The sequence below is a fragment of the Crotalus tigris genome, unplaced genomic scaffold, assembly GCF_016545835.1.
Source record: "Crotalus tigris isolate CLP2741 ecotype Arizona unplaced genomic scaffold, ASM1654583v1 scf7180000020787.32069, whole genome shotgun sequence".
Lineage (NCBI taxonomy): Eukaryota > Metazoa > Chordata > Lepidosauria > Squamata > Viperidae > Crotalus > Crotalus tigris.
Window position 1 is genome coordinate 17690 of NW_024098179.1, and position 14380 is coordinate 32069.

The window sequence follows — 14380 nt, forward strand, 5'->3', positions numbered from 1 at the left end:
TTCTGCTCGGAATACAGGGAGAAGCGCTGCGAATGTTCACTTATTCGATTTACGCCCCGCCTTTTGCATAGGAGCTCCGAGTAGGGGGACACCTATTTTTTGCAACTGCCGCAGGAACAGGGTTGCCGGTTAATGACAGCGATTACCCACAGCGTCCCGTGCCACAGAATTGCCGGGGGCAACTGAAGCGGATCCCTCGTTGTGCTTTTCCTTCTCCCCAGATAAGCCCGGAGGCGGCGACCGTTGCTAAGGGGAGGGAAAAGCGTCACGTGACAGATTTCAAATGAAAGAAATGGCCAAGGCCGGGAGCCGCGGAGTGGAGAGATGGCGTTTTCCCCCTGGAGGGCAGCCGGCAACCGAAGGCGAGCCGACAGGCGAGTAGCCAGCAACCTTTTCGACTTCTTCCAACATTTCCAATGGGGTCGAGTCCGAAAATACTGAGGGGAGAAAAGGAACTGGGGTGGACCCAAAAGGGTTTTTTTGTTTTTTAATGACGCCGGTAAGGGTAATCGTCTCTTCCTCTGATGGTGTGGGAGAAGGGGCTTCGTGGCCGTCTGCACAAATGAGGTTTCTCTGCCCATTTTAAGATGCAATAGGCGCTCGATTGAGAATGGTGGACATGGTATGCCTGTTGTAGCAACTGTTACTGCCGTGGCTTCGATCGCTCGAGTATATTATCTCTTATTTCTTTATACTTTTTATAATTCTTTGTCTGCCTTTGAGAAAGCAGCATATTTGGTTTACCTTTATCTACGCCTTCGATAGGATAATTCGAAAATAGTTGGACCAACTCCCAGAAGTCCCCAGTCTGGGTTGCAGTGTCAATTCCCCATTGATCTGGATTGCAAAACTCTAGACCAGGGGTTCCCAGCCAGCGGTGCTCGCACCCCGTATGGGTGTGAGACGATATTCCAAGGGGTGCAAAAACTTGGGGTTTCAAAATTATAGTGTATATGCATAATTCGTCGCCGTTATTTTGAACGTTTGCAAGGGGTGCGAGAATATATCAGAAGCATTCTAGAGGTGCAGGGTATAGAAAAGGTTGGGAGCCGCTGTTCTAGACAGTTATCAGATGATAGCAGGACCCTCTCTTTCCTACCATTCCATGTTGTTGTTGTTGTTAATTGCGAAGTCGGGTCTGACCCATCGCAACCCCATGAACAACGTTCCTCCAGGTCTTCCTGTCCTCTACCATCTTCTGGAGTCCATTTAAGTTCACACCTACTGCTTCAGTGACTCCATCTAGCCATCTCATTCTTTGTCGTCCCCTTCTTCTATTGCCCTCAATCTTTCCCAGCATTAGGCCCTTGTAAATATGCAACCATATGCTTTTGCTATACATATCTGTAACATATAGTAGGTTGGGTTATGATTGACCCATATTAGGAATCTTCTTGGCCAAGTGTGGATTTGATCCTGGATTATCTCACTGTACTACACTGAATAGTGTTAGTGACTAAGTTGCAAGTAGTTGCTATTTGCACTACAGAAAAATACATAGGATGGTTAACAAATGTGTATTTTTTTTTACCCTTTCTTGATTTATGCTTTACAAGAGAATATAATGAAAGATTCCTAATGAGAAAGAATAATCCTGTTCTTAAAGCATAAGATGAGAGGAGAGGTTGCTTCATCTCTATTGTTAATTCTGCAAATAAAGAACTAGTGCCCTTGAGGGAAGACTTTTTGCTCCCCAGAATTCATTAATATGCACAACTTCAAAAATCTTGTGTTTAGGGAGGCTTTTCAAATATATTACTGGCTTTCATGCAGACTTTTTATGTGAGAGTGTTATGGGGTTATATTATCTATCACCATATCAGTGACTTTGGGCAATGTGCAGGACCTGTGGGTTATGAACGTGTTCATTTAGCGAGGGATTTCCATACAAGGTATGAACTACTTGGATCATGGTCCCTACTCGCTTAAAACTTCTATGTCCTTTTGTTAGCCCAAATATGAAGTGGACAAAAAATATAATTTATGGATCTTGGCTTGACAGGAGTGGAATTACAGGATCTGGGTTCAAATGAGATCCTTTCCAATCTGGTGCATTCTCTGTTATTAAGCTATTTCTCAGAAAAGCCAAATAGGAGCTTTGGGGCAGTGTTCGCTTGCAGGTCTTTGGTTGAATAAACTTGAAGAACTTTAGTTTACTCTTGTGTGTGAGTATATCTGTAGTATAATTGGAGATACAGATTTCAAGACCAAAGGGATGCTCTCTGGTATGCAGTATTCCCTCTAAAATCAATAGACAAAAATTTAACTTCATGAACAATTTTATTTTTTGTGTACACAATCTTCTAGTCACATGTGCTCACACACATATTCAAATAGCATGCTAAGAACTATGAGACGCTATTAAATGCCTGATTATATTTTATGCGCTAGAGTGATGTACCCTGATGTATAACTCTAGTTCAACTAATTTTCTGGATTTAACTTACTTTGAATGGATTTTGGTACCTTCTCAATCTTATTATTGCTACAAAATGACCTGGATGTGAAAAAGATAATTTATTAAATATGTTTGGCACCCAACTCCCAACGATTCTGGGTAGCTCATAACAATCAAACATAGAAAATACAATAAAATCAGTAAAACAAAAAGAAAGGTAAAAGATGGCAAGTGTGATGAAGGTAGAGGTCTAATTAAGTGGATATGTATGACATACTTGTTCTTCTTACACTTATACTCTAATGAAACAAAACAAAAAGAACAAAAATAATGATTGTAGACTAGAAAAAGAAGATGCTGTCTGATATCTCTGTTTCTCTATACACTTGGCAGGACTGTTAGAAAAAATGTCGTTCCAGGAACACACAGAAACATCCTCAGTATTCTTTAAGAATGGAGTCAGGGAACGGATGAAAGAAAAGAAAAATGGAGTATTAAAAACAGCAAAGATGAATGCTTCCCTCGCATCAAAGATTAGAACAAGAGCAATTAGTAAGTACATATTAAACATGTAAGCATTAATGCAGAGGTATGCACGCTGCAGTTCAATGCAGTTTTTCCAACCCTCAGTGACCTCTTAAGTCATGATAGCAAAAAAGTGACAGTTTCTTGATATTTTCAGGTGAAACCAATTAAATCAGTGGTTCTCAACCTTTCTAATGCTGCGACCCCATAATACAGTTCTCCATGTTGTGGTGACCCCCAACCACTTATACATCACTGGGTGCCAGGGGCGTGGCCAAAGAAAAGGGGGAAAAAATGGTGGACAACCTTGTTTGGCGACCCCCGTGAAATGGTCATTCGACCCCAAATGGGGTCCCGACCCACAGGTTGAGAACCACTGAATTAAATACTTCATGGTATTTTACTCCTTGGGTTCATCACTTTCTCAGGGATTTGATTGATCTTGAATAGTACCTTTCTGCAAGAGAAATGCTGCAGAAACAAGTATGTCTAGGAATATTGGGGCAGAAAAATGGTGCATAGGCTTGCTACTCCATATAGGCTTAAATATTCTATTTTGCCTCTTAGTATAAACTGAATCTTTATGTATGACTTTATGTGACTGACTTGACACCTGAGCAAAGAGACTAAAATGCATGTCTGGGATATCAAATGTTACTTCCACCTAAGTCATGTTTATCACAAATTCTATAATTGATCAAGGTCCTGTAAAAGTTTCTGAGAGTGAATACATTTTGGGCACTTGGTTGGAAAGAATACTAGAGAGATTTCACTTAACTATATCTGAAGCGACCGCAAAGTGGAACAAAAAAAAATTAATTATAGGAAGGAAAGCTGGCAAACTTAACTATTTACTACTTCAGATGAAGAAAGTTGTTGGCATGGAGACTGGGAAACTCATCCCAAAGAAACAAACTTCAGAGCTGCCTAACCTTAAACTCAAATGTGGCAAAGACAAAAACAACATCCCCTAATTCTTTGTTTCCCCCTTTTTTTTCTGTATAGATAATTCCTCTATAATTAAGGTCTCCCTGAAACAGAACAACAAAGCGTTGGCTCTGGCTCTCAATGCTGCCAAGATAACAGCTCAGAAACTTACGGATGACAAGATGCTGCTGCAGAAAGAAGTGGAGTTGGGTCACTTTGAAAATGCTTGCTTACGCCAAAAACTCTCCTCTGTGGTAGGATATTAGCAAAATTCTGTGCTTCTGCAGGAACTGGAATCTTTTTGTGTGTACTATAAAATTTGCACAATATAGAACGGGAATTTGAAATCCTAAGTCTAGATTATTTGCGTTATCATGTTCCTACCGTGTTTTCCAAAAGTAAGGCCTACTGCAGAAATAAGCCCTAGCTTGATTTTGGGGGGTGGGTGGCCTAATACAAGCCGTACCCCAAAAATAAGCCCTAGTTTTGGGGCGAGGCACAAACTTAAAAATCAAGCTAGGGTGGGGGTAGAAGTGTGGATCTCCCCCACGTACCCTGCACCCACTTACCTTGCAGCCAGGCCTCTCCTCGCCAACCCATTTCGTCTGCGGTATCTTCTGCAGCCAGGCTTGCATTTCTGAGTTACAGGCCTTTCCAGAAAGTCACTGCAGCTGAGTGGCGTGCAAAACCTCTGCAGCTGAGGACTGAGCTATGGATTGAATCCATAGCTCGATACTCGGCTGCATAGGCCTTCTGGAAAGGCCTGACTGCAAAATGCAGGCCGGAATGTAGCTGAATAATGAAGCTACTCCTTCGGCCCCAGAAGAAGTGGACCGGCAGGGCTGTCGGTGTCAGAGGTGAGTATAAAAGACATCCCCTAAAAATAAGACCTGGTGTCTCTTTTGGAGGCCCCCCTCCCCCCCAAAAAGACCTGGTCTTATTTTCGGGAAACATAACAGTGAGTAAAGAACTAGACAAAATATTAAGATAAGGTATTTTACTGGTAAATGCACTATTAAAAATATTGTTGTTCCCACAGAGTGATGTAGTTCACTGATCTCCAACCTTTCTGGCTTGGCAGGGGGCGGGGAAAGGGAATAGTTCTGTGTGAGCGGCAGGTGCATGCATTTGTGTGTGCAGTTCCATTTGCAGGTGGAACTGCATGCGCAATGCAAGTATTCATTTAAGCACCCACCACTTGCACAAGCAGAGCTGTACATGCATCTTTACCTGCTGCTTGTGTGGTTGATTGTTAATTTATTTATTTTTTGTTTATACTTTGTTGCCAATTTTTAGAACTAATATTTATTGCTACTCTGTTTTTGAGACCTAAAATCTTAGGTTAAAAAAACCCTTGGTAATTTAATTCCAAACATGTATTTTTTATGATCATGATCTTTGTTATATCAAATTACAGTACAAGTTCTGAAATATGTTTTCTAATTGTATGGAATCCAGATGCTGCAGTTACAGTCATATATAGAGGTAGTCCTCGACATATAATTATAATGAAAACTGCCCATTATGGTAAAACTATTTTATGATATTTTCTAAAAGGATTTTATGACCTTTTTTGTAGTGGTTATTAAGTGACCACTGTGTTTTTTAGTGGGCTCAGTTTTGCCGTAAATGCAGCCATGTTGCCAAGCTCTCAAAGTTCAGTCACATGACTGCCAAGGGGGCCCAATCATCAGAACTTTAAATCCAGGTCATAAATCCTCTTTTTTGGGTCATTATAAATTTGAACAGTCACTAAGCAATTGATCATAAGTTTAGTAATATCCATATACAATGCTGAATTATTTAGGGAAATATAATTGTTGGCGGAGAAGTAATTTTATGGAAACTGATAAGGCTCCCAAATTTTGTCTGATAGATTAAATCTCAGTTATAAATCTCTTAGATTGTATAATTTACAAATTATATCAGGAGTTAGGGCTTCTCTGTCTCTTGTTCAACTGTCTCTGGAGAACAAGTTAAAAACATTGCCATTCAAATAACCTTGGATATAAAAGCTGAAAGAGGTATAGCTTTATAAGGTTGGTACACTGAAATGAGTGTATAAATACACCTTTCAAATTTAAAAATATCTAAATACAAAATGTTCAGTTATTTTATGAGATATTTAGTATGATTTGAACAGTTAGATACAAAGATTAAATATGGAGGATTTAACTAAGTTCATAAATACGGTTGTATTTATGATGTTCCTCAGATTGAGGATATGGCACATACTGTATGTTACTGAATGCCAGCTGTACTATATAGCAAAATGAGAGGTCAATATTGAATGAATGATTCATTGGAATCCATAGATTTGAATAACATCAATGTGGTCAGAACCCAAATATTAATAAGTCCTTTTATTTGAATAAAACAATATAACTGAAGTGCATATACAGTATGCATTGGTTTGGAAAAAGCTATAAGGATAATAAAGAAATATGAAATGCATTTTCTTCTAGTTTTGCTTTTCACTTTATTTTGTTGTGTTTTGATATGGCCTCATGACTAATTAATAAGTATATTATTGTTAATATTAGTATCCATATAACAATTTCTCCAAATGTCTCTGTAATGAAATTTGTGTCATTGAGAGGTAATGAATTCTAATGACTGCAATATTTGGAAAGAATATAATGAATAACATTATTTTAGATACTGAACTGGAGAACATTGAACTGATCCAACAAGCCAAAATTTTATTCTGAATATTAAACTAAATAGATCTAAAAAGATTTGTTTATCTTGCGCAGAAAAAATATATTGATGAACTGCAACTCTTTATGAACAGCCGTTTTCAAACTGCAATCAAGCTGACCAGATTTTCTGAGGTGAACAAATAGAAAATATTTTCAGAATGCATTTCTTTGGTTTCTGTAAACATCATTTAATCTGATTTTGTGCCAATGTGTCTGTGTTAATTCTTAGCAGCCACATAGACTGCTTTCTCTCCAGGATGATTTCCCAGACTGACTAATCAGATCTCCCAATAGCGTACCTGTTACTATAATCAAGTCCATTCATCTTGCTATTGGACTATGTCTTTTCTTTCCATCTTTTCCAAATTTAAAGATTTATTTATTTAGAAAGATACATTTCCCAAGGGAACTATGTTTTTGCACAATGTGCCCAAAATATGATAATTTGAGCCTGTTCATTTGTGTCTCATGTGAGAACTCTGGATTGGTTTGCTAACTGAAGTATTCTCTACCCAAAGTCTTCTCCTACCCAAAGTTTGGTCTTCTTCAGCACCAAAGTTCAAGAACATCAATACTCTTTTTCTCTTGATTCTTCAAAATCCAAGTTTCACATTGATAGAATGTCCAGGAAAGCTGTTGACTGAATGATTTTGATAAAATAACTTTTCCAAGACTTTCATTGGATTGGCAGAAATGAATAAGTCCTTCTGCTTCATTTCTGCTTCCTAGTCCAGTCCAACTATATTTTATTCCTTATTTCCAACTTGGGCATTCTGTTCTCTAACCACAAGCAGCACATCTTGTCTGCATGTTCTCTTGATTTCAGATTAAACTCAACCATAAAACTTGTCAATGCTTTCTTCTGCATTAGTGGTTGATGATTATAATATTAAAGGACTATCTCTGAAATCCATTTCATATTATTCAATCATTAATTACACTGTACCTACATACTGTCCTTCTGGTATCCTTCCTGACCATGAAAGCAATGTTGTTCTGTCTTTGTTTTTCATGACCTGAGTAGTAACAGCTTCCAGTCCATTTCAATTTGCTGATGCCCAAGGTATCAATTTATTTAATCTTTTACTGTGTTCTTTTTCAAAGTCTTACATTCAATATATCTTACATTCACTGTTCCTACTGTAATTCTGTCTTTGTAGCCTCAGATTATCTTTTCTTTCATGGCAACATCAGTAATCAGATGTCCTAAAAGCTTTAATTGAGTCATAAATACAGGCAGTCCTCAACTTACGACAGTTCATTTAGTGACTGTTCAAAGATACAACAGCATTTGAAAAGGTGACTTATGACCATTTTTCACATTTACATCCATTGCAGCATCCCATGGTCATGTGATCAAAATTCAGACGCTTGGCAACTGACTCATATTTATGATGGTTGCCGTGTCCCAGAGTCATGTGATCACCTTTTGTGACCTAACAATCAAAGTCAATGGAAAAGCCAGATTCACTTAACAGCCGTGTTGCTAACTTAACAACTGCAATGATTCACTTAACAACTGTGGCAAGAAAGATCATAAATTGGGGCAAAATTCGCTTAAATTGTTCACTTAGCAACAGAAATTTTGGGCTCAGTTGTGGTTGTAAGTTGTACAACCACAATTAATAGTCTGTACCATTAATAGTCTGAAAGATTCTCAACTTTTTCTCAGTAACATGTTGAGTAACATCTGGCATTATATCATCTATCACTTTACCTTATCTGTTTATCTGCTTTTCTTGGTAAAATACAGGAGTCATTTACCATTGCCTTCTATTAAGTATGAAATTATGTCTTTTCTGTATTCACAAAAGCAAGCATCCACCTCCCAGAACTTTCTACATTGCTACTGCCATATAGGTATCTACATGCTTTAGGATTTGCAGCTGGAATGATCTTCATGTCTTGGGTGACATTTAGATTATGTGATGTTGGCATATACTACCAGCATTCTTGCTCATCCTTCCCAAGAACATCTCCCTGCCACAATGAAGCAGCAATAGGGTTCTCTGAACTTAGAAAACATTTAAGCATCATTCTAAAATGTACAGATTCACACTTTATGTTATGCCAGGATTTGAAAAAGCTACAGTAATTCAGTTTACACATAATAGTAATCTGTAATGAGTGAGTTCATATATGTTGTGCTTACAAAGCATATTACGACTTGGCAATATATATGAACTGGGACGAATTTAATTATAAAAATTATAAAATGAAATTTAAGAGTTAAATGTTAATCTTAAATCTTACGTGATCTTTTCTCCTGTATAGAGTGATTCCTATTCTTCATTGCTGGATGAAAGAGGGCACAGTGATACTCATGATATTTCTCGCAGTCAGGATGATAACAACTGTCCTAGGTGTGCACAAAAGCAAGTTGTATTGTCTTCAATGAAAAGAAAGTTAAGTGTATCATATTCATGGGATGGTAAATAGTTGATCCCACTTTCTTTCTAAAATAAAGTAGTATCATTGTCATTAGCACTGTTTGACAAATATAATGATGAACATTATCTACCGTTGTTGTATTGACTTGGGAAGAGTCAGCCTTTTTGTATCCTAAAGATTCAGTTTTGGTATTGTTCTGTCATTGCTTGAGGGGTCTGTGTTCTGTGTGATATTGGACACAATCTTTTAGAAAGATAAGCTTTAGGAAATGTATTCTCCCAGCGTAAAAATTCAGATCATCTTATAAATTGAACCCGTCCATCCCTACTTGCTGCCCACTTTTTTTAGGAACCCTGCTTGTTCCATTCTTCTTTGCAAGGCAGTTTATACTTGCAAAGGGAACGGCATACATAGGGCTCCATTATCCCATTTCCCCTATAACAACCTTTTGATATAGTTGTTCTGCTTGACTGGCTGGCCTGAAATCTCTTAATTGAGTTTTCATGGCTAAACATGGGCTTGAATATAGAACTCCAGCATTAATGAACATCTAAACTACTACACCACATTTAATTGAATACTTAATGAAAAGAACTTTAATTGCCATATATATGGCACAACATTAACCTATTTTTGTCATTCTTTTTTCTTTTAACTTTCTAGAGTGGCACCAAAATCAATGAGAATTCCACTGTCTCAGGTGGATGATGAAGGAAGTGGCAATGGCAGAAATACACCCACCAGTTTGGAGAAATTTCCTTTAGATCCATTGAAATCTGCTTTTGATGAGACTTGGAGAAGTATGCCTTTCCCTGAGGTAAAGAAGTCGCTCTCTTCTTTCACTGACAAATTATCGGCAAGCAGTGGAAATAGTGATTCAAGGTTACATGGAGTGGATGTCTCTACTTTGGCATTTAATTCAAACACAATTTTTGGAGGTATGTTCTGGAAAAATTTTACCTTGTATTACACCATACAGAACTTTTTATGATTCAAAGGAATATTGAATTGTGAAATTGTGTTTTGAGTTGCACTGTTACATTTATTTATTTGTTCTTTGGGGTTTACTTCTATGTAAATACGTATTTACATAGAACTCAATCCCAAAATGCATGTTCTGTTAGGGTGTAGCTGTTGGATACCTCTTCCTTCTACCGATAGATGTGTGGTATTCATTACTATCGTGCTCTTTAGAATGTAATTCAGAAACATTGTTTAATTTCCGCTCAATCTAATATAGCACCATACAGGTAATTCTTAACTTATGACTATAATTAGGACTGGTGCTCCCATTGCTAAGCGATTTTGATTGTTAAATCAGTTGCACCTGATTCTACAATCTTTTTTGATGCAGTTGATAGTGAATCACCATGGTTAATAGGTGAATCATGGGGTTGCTAAGCAAATACAGCTCTCCCGCCCCATCCTTGACTTTGCCCATTGGAAATCCCCTGGAAAGGTCACAGTTGGTAATTATGTGACTCTGAGATGCAACTACCATCATAAATACATGCCAGTTGCCAAGCACCCAAATTGTGATAATGTGATGCAGGGATACTATGATGCTTGTAAGTCCAAGGACTGGTCAATAAATCACTTTTTTTTAAGTATCATTGTAACTTCCAATGGTTTTAAGCTGAGGACTATCTGTAGTAAGTTACTGTCCAAAGCAAGGGGTTGGGAAGTGAACTTACTAGTTGTATCTGGCTGATATCCGCTGGAAAAATGGATAAAGTAAATGGATTTTACTAGATAGAAAGATCTCTTTTTGTATTTTTACCTCATTAAGTTTTCTAAGTGGCTTATTTTGGAGTGTGAAGATTTTTTTTGCCTAATAAATATAATTATCATTCTAGACAACCTTTGGAATGTGCCACAGAATTCCAGGAGTTGCTCACTATCTATCCTGGATAACAATTATCCTGTCCAGCAATGTGAGGATACTACAAGACCACACAGTGATAGTATATTGAGTGAACATGTGACTAAGAGAAAAAAACGTAAAACAGGTTTTCCTGCTACATTTGGAAACAACTTAGAGGCAGAAGTCTCAGACATTGATAAGCTGCAGGTGACAAAGGAAACAGAGTCTCTTGTTAAAGAGAATCTTGAAATCAGTCATGTTGGTGAACTTATTACATTGAGCACCAAAAGAGAAAGCTGTATAAAGATCAATGCCAAGGAAACAAAAACTCTAGAAAATGATAATGCTGAAACAAAGAACACAATGTTTTCTACCAGTCAATCAAAATTAAACTTGAATAATGGTAATAACCGAAGACCGGATATTAATGTTACAGTGTCAAAAACCAGTGAACTGAACAGTAGTAAGATAAAACCTCCTATGTCTGCCTGTCATGTGGAAAATTCAGATCATGATAGGAAGGAGAAACGTAGTTCCCAACATTTAGGCCAAACAACACGAAACAGAAAAACCTTTGTGATAGAGCCAAATCGTGTAAATAATTACACAACTCAAGAAATTGAAAAAGGAATATTCTTGGAAAAAATGAAGAATTTGGAAAATCAATCCCAATGTCCAGAGTCTAGATCATTAAGCAATGAAATTCAACAAAATGAGAAAAGCTGTAGTTATAGTACAAAATGCCTTAATAAAACCAAAAATTATAGAAGAACCATTGTGCTAGATCCAGGGCCTTCCAATGATAGGAACAGTTGTACTTCTTTTCAACATGATATTAAAAAAAAGACAGACTTGGAAAACTTAGATAGTTTAGGAAGATGGGTCCAGAGTCCAGAATCTAATTCATTAAACATTGTGAATACAGAAGATTCAGTTGCTTTCCAGAAGCAAGTTCCTAATCAAGAAGCAATTTCAGGACTGAATGTAAAGCGTAAATCAAAGAGGAAGGTGCATGAAAATAATGGATCCCATAGATTAAGTGAGATGGAAGAACAGAGTTTAGATAATATAGATTATGAACTTCCACAATCAGAAATTAAAAAGAAAAAGCATAGAGATAAAACAATGAATTTCGATAGGGATATCGTACAGAAAGGACATTCCAAAGCCAATGCTGATGTGTTTGATTTGAATGAGAAAGCTCAAAAAGTCAGTAGAAAAAAGAAAAAATCAAAATGTACGCCATCTGTACTTTCAGTTTCTTTGGGTGATGAGGATAACTTTTTTGAAGGAAGTAATAGTTCAGTCAAAAAGAACTGGGAAACCTCAACCACCCCAAACAGTTGTTCTTTAACTAAAAAAAGTAGCCATTTAGAGAAGGCAAACTGGATGACCATCAGCAATGAGGCTGGCTTAAAAAAAAAAATGCCAACATTTGGCAAGAAAACAGGCATTGTAAATGATTTGGGTAACAACGGTACTGATTCTGAACCATTCCTTCAAGGTCCAGAGGATTGTGAAATCACTCAAACCAAGCAGACAAAATGGAGTTTTCTCCAAGTTGCAGACTGCAGCGCTTTGCAAAAGCCAATTGTGGATATTACCAAGACCTTGTCTCTAAATCCCGATTCTCCTTCAGTTGGCCTTTCTAAAAGCTCTAGGTATGTTGAAGTCCAAAAAAGCCCAGAAAGAGATTGTGCTTTGTCAATAATCTCAGCTGTCTTCAAGGAAAATATTAAGCAACTTGAGATTTCTGGAAGAGAAGAGAAGCAGCCCATACAAGCCATTGCAAAAACAAGTGCAGAAAATGCAGTCCTACAAGAAAATGGTGAGTATTAGAAGGCTGGAGACAAATGAAATTGATGGTTTATAGCAGTGGTTCTCAACCTGTGGGTCGGGACCCCATTTGGGGTCGAATGACCATTTCACGGGGGTCAGTCCGCCATTTTCCCCTTTTCTTTAGCTGTGCTACTCCCTTTTATTCTATTGACTTTTGAAAGCCAATAGAATAGACTCTCTTGAATAGAGTCTAATTCTATTGGCTTTCAAAAGCCAATAGGAATTGTCCAGGCTGTCTCTGCCCTGCTGAGCCCGCCAAAAGTCCCATTCTGCAAACAGTGCTGCACCAGTTGAGTAGTCCTCGACTTACGACCAGTTGAGTAGTCCTCAACTTACGACCGGTTGGGGGTCGCGGCATTAAAAAGGTTGAGAACCACTGGTTTATAGTGAGCCCCGAGGAGTGTCACCTGGTTTTGCCTTTCTTTTTGTGCAATCGTATATGAGTTTAGTACTTTCATTTCTGATGACCCTAATCTCTTACAATTTAGATCAAGATTTTTTTCACTTATTGGTGACTTAGAACCTTTCTATAATTGTTGAATGAAAAAGAATGTCATGGAAAGTAAGAAATTTGTGATGTAACAGAAGCTTGCCTCTATTCACTCAGACCGTATCAACATATATGATGGAAAAATCTAATTTTGGTTTCTTTATCATGAATGGAGAGTGTTGGGATTGCAGCCAAGAAACAATTAAAAGCTTTTACTATAGGAATAGCAGAAAAAACTAACATAAATGTATATAAATGAATTAATCTTTAAGATAAAACATTCCTACATTTATCTGTTGTTTTACAAGCTATAAGATACAGTGACTTAAGAATTGTCATCTTAATTCTTACCTTGTTTCTTAATTTAACTTTTTTTTTTTTTTGTCAGATTCATTGTCCTTAAAAGATATTTCTAAAATGACATTACTGGTAGTTAAAGGCTGTCCATATAGGAACTTTCTATCATGATTAAATAATCTGAGCAGATTAACTCAGGTTTTATACAGTTGGCCATGTAGGAATTGGTTACTTTATTTCTGCTTGAGAGGAGTGTGGCCAATAGGTACATACCTGAAGAGTAACCTAAATATGAAAAGCTGGTTCACATTAGTAAAGTTAATGTTAAACTACGAAGTATGTTTAGCGTGCAGAAGAGAAAGCTGAGAGGGCCTGATAGCTGTCTTCAGATATTCACATTGTAGGTTTGGACTAATTTTCACTTGGTCCAAACAGTAAAAGTTAGAACTAATGGGATGAAAATTCAAGGATGTAGATGCAGATTAGAGATTAGGAATAAGGTAGTCCTTGGTTTATAACCATTTGTTTAGTGACCAAAGTTTCAATGGCACTGAAAAAAGTGATCAACTGGTCCTTACACTTGTAACCAATGCAGCATCCCCACGAACACGATTAAAATTTGGGTGCTTGACAACCAGTGTGCATTTGCAACAGTTGTAGCCTACTGAGGTCATGCGATCACCATTTGCAATGTTCCTAGCTGGCTTCCAGCAAGCAAAGTCAACTGGGGAAATCAGACTCACTTAATGACTGCATGATTTACTTAACAACTGCAGTGATTTGGTTAGCAGCAGTGGCATAGGAGGTTGTAAAATTGGACATGACTCGCTTAACAAAAGAAATTTTTGTCTCAATTGTGGTTATAAGCTAAGGACTACACGTAATTCCTTACAGTAAGAGCTGCCCACCAGTAGAATAATTTATCAACATGGAGAGGTTTCTTTCCC

At 37.5% G+C, this 14380-nt stretch overlaps 1 protein-coding gene across 1 annotated transcript; it reads left to right on the forward strand.

Moving 5' to 3' along the window:
- Positions 1-186: 186 nt before the first annotated feature.
- Positions 187-12728, forward strand: LOC120319512 (shugoshin 2-like). Its single transcript, XM_039368441.1, has 7 exons — positions 187-374; positions 2792-2950; positions 3929-4104; positions 6607-6684; positions 8827-8915; positions 9607-9881; positions 10800-12728. Exons 1-7 carry the CDS (start codon positions 284-286, stop codon positions 12644-12646), a joined length of 2715 nt encoding a protein of 904 aa, XP_039224375.1. The 5' UTR covers positions 187-283; the 3' UTR covers positions 12647-12728.
- Positions 12729-14380: the final 1652 nt, after the last annotated feature.

Excerpts from the sequence above, each read along its gene's own strand:
- LOC120319512 (XM_039368441.1), top strand. The coding sequence starts at position 284 with ATGAAAGAAATGGCCAAGGCCGGGAGCCGCGGAGTGGAGAGATGGCGT. Across the intron at positions 4,105-6,606 it reads GCCAAAAACTCTCCTCTGTG|AAAAAATATATTGATGAACT; the intron begins GTAGGATATTAG and ends TATCTTGCGCAG. Across the intron at positions 9,882-10,799 it reads TTCAAACACAATTTTTGGAG|ACAACCTTTGGAATGTGCCA; the intron begins GTATGTTCTGGA and ends TTATCATTCTAG.